Source organism: Etheostoma cragini, chromosome 7, assembly GCF_013103735.1.
Source record: "Etheostoma cragini isolate CJK2018 chromosome 7, CSU_Ecrag_1.0, whole genome shotgun sequence".
Classification (NCBI taxonomy): Eukaryota; Metazoa; Chordata; class Actinopteri; order Perciformes; family Percidae; genus Etheostoma; species Etheostoma cragini.
Window position 1 is genome coordinate 6,033,848 of NC_048413.1, and position 2,048 is coordinate 6,035,895.

At 39.3% G+C, this 2,048-nt stretch overlaps 1 protein-coding gene across 4 annotated transcripts in view; it reads left to right on the forward strand.

Annotated features, from left to right (window-relative positions):
• Nucleotides 1–687: 687 nt before the first annotated feature.
• Nucleotides 688–2,048, forward strand: part of acap3a (ArfGAP with coiled-coil, ankyrin repeat and PH domains 3a) — a 90,067-nt gene continuing 88,706 nt past the window's right edge. For all 4 annotated transcript variants that reach the window (XM_034877935.1, XM_034877937.1, XM_034877936.1 and 1 more), the window contains exon 1: nucleotides 688–933. In XM_034877935.1, the coding sequence (XP_034733826.1) occupies nucleotides 887–933 (47 nt within the window). In that variant the 5' untranslated portion in view covers nucleotides 688–886. The remainder of the gene's footprint in view (nucleotides 934–2,048) is intronic.

The window sequence follows — 2,048 nt, forward strand, 5'->3', positions numbered from 1 at the left end:
CTATCCAAATGCATTTATGCTTAGTTAAGTAGTGTGCTAAAATGCAATCTTGGCTTACTTGTACTTTACTTGAAAATATTAATTTGTGATACTTTATACCACATTTTGTCAGGGAAATACTGTGCTTTTTACTCCACTACATTTAGTTGACATAACCTATTCATAAGGTTACATTTTACATACAAAACATGAAGCAATTTTGTCGAAGTAGCCTAAACAGCTACAACATTAAAATGCTGCTTGTGATAATAATACTATTTGCAGGGAATATTATAACACTGACTGGGATTATTCTGCATAATGTATAGGCCTACTTTTAGTTCTGCTACTTAAAGTACATTTAGCTGTTAATAGTACATATGTAGCCTACAATCTGGAATGTAGGAGCAGCTTTACAGACCGTAGGTTTGAATTACTGTTGACACTGCATTGCATTTTATATATTCTTTATTGCCCAACAGGATATAAATAAAGGAATGTCTTACATTGATAATGCTATACTTACAGTACACTATCTGAGTACGTCTACCACCACCATGTAAAATGTGTAAAACACTATAACTTACTTTTTACCACTAAAATAAGATCATAAGTCATGAAACAGCAGGCTGCAAGTCGTGTGTCGGATTTGGCCTCTTAATAATCCGAGTTTAGCAGGAACACATGAACGCAGCAGAGGCTCCAGGACTGAGTGAGGCAGCTCCGGAGCATCAGAGCGGGACTGAGTACGGACTGAACCGCAGCTGGAGCGCGAGACGGCGGAAAGGAACGGGTCGCTGTATCGGATAACTCCACATCTCTCCCAACCTTTACCGTTACTCTTCACCCAGCCAGGACATGAACTGTGTATTCTAACCCGGTTAAACGTCGCTCTCTCCCGCCCAAAATGACGGTGGACTTTGAAGAATGTATTAAAGATTCACCCCGCTTTAGGTAAGAACACAACTCACTCACAATGGCTCATTTGCTCGTTGGAACTGTTGAACGCCACACTTTTCACACCAGACTGATTGTCCGCTAGGCTATGTATGGGGGGGGGGGGTATTTACGTTACTTGTCCCTGAATGCTGTGCGACCTTTTCCTTGCGTCTTCTCTGTGCTGTTGCATGTTGGACTTCACAGTCTCAATGAGCAGATAAATGGTGTCTGGACTACAATTCCAGTTTTGGAACATCAGTGTGATGTGTGAGTCACTTCTCCAGTCTGTGTAACGGTCTGTGGTCCCTTCACAGCCTCCATGCCAGTCATTTGTTTCAGCAGGCATGGCGATGAGCAACGCAGCCATATGAGTTGTCACATGGGCTGAGTAGGACATCAGTGTCCTATCTGTTGTTCGGATTGTTTCATTGCTTTCCCTCTGGTGCTGCCATCTTTTTTTTAAATTTTTTAAAATTTTCATTTATCAGCATTCATTTGACAATTAGGATGGTGTCCAGGAAATGAAGCATAACCCCCAAACCCATAGTCCTAATCCAGAATAAATAAAGGGAAATAATGGATGTCTACTGTACCAGTTTCCTTTATGAATGATCTCCTGGAGCTGCAACTCTTGATTTGTCTTTCATTTTTGATTAGTCAGTTCATTGTGTGGTCTATAAATGTCATAAAAATGAAATATATAGCTCAAGGTGATGTATTCAAAAATCAGCAAGTCCCCAATATTTAGAAGCTGGAATTCGTGATTGATTGGGATTTTGTGCTTTGAATCATGGATGTGTCAACCCTATACAGTGGCTTGAATAAGTGGACACCCCCGTGCTAAAGTTGATTTAAAAGAGGAATAAAAAAAACATCTTTTGGAAATTGATCTTAATGCCTTAATTAAAAAAAATTAGGAAAATTCAACCTTTTAAGGACACCAATTTTCTTTGTGAAGGAATAATGTATTTTAAATAAATAAATGTTCTCCCTTAAAATACAGGGGGCATAAGTATACGCCCCCCATGTTAAATTCCCATAAAAGCAGGCAGATTTGATTATTAAAGGCCAGTTATTTCATGAATGAGGATACTATGCATCCTGATAAAGTTGCCTTGGCCTTTGGAATT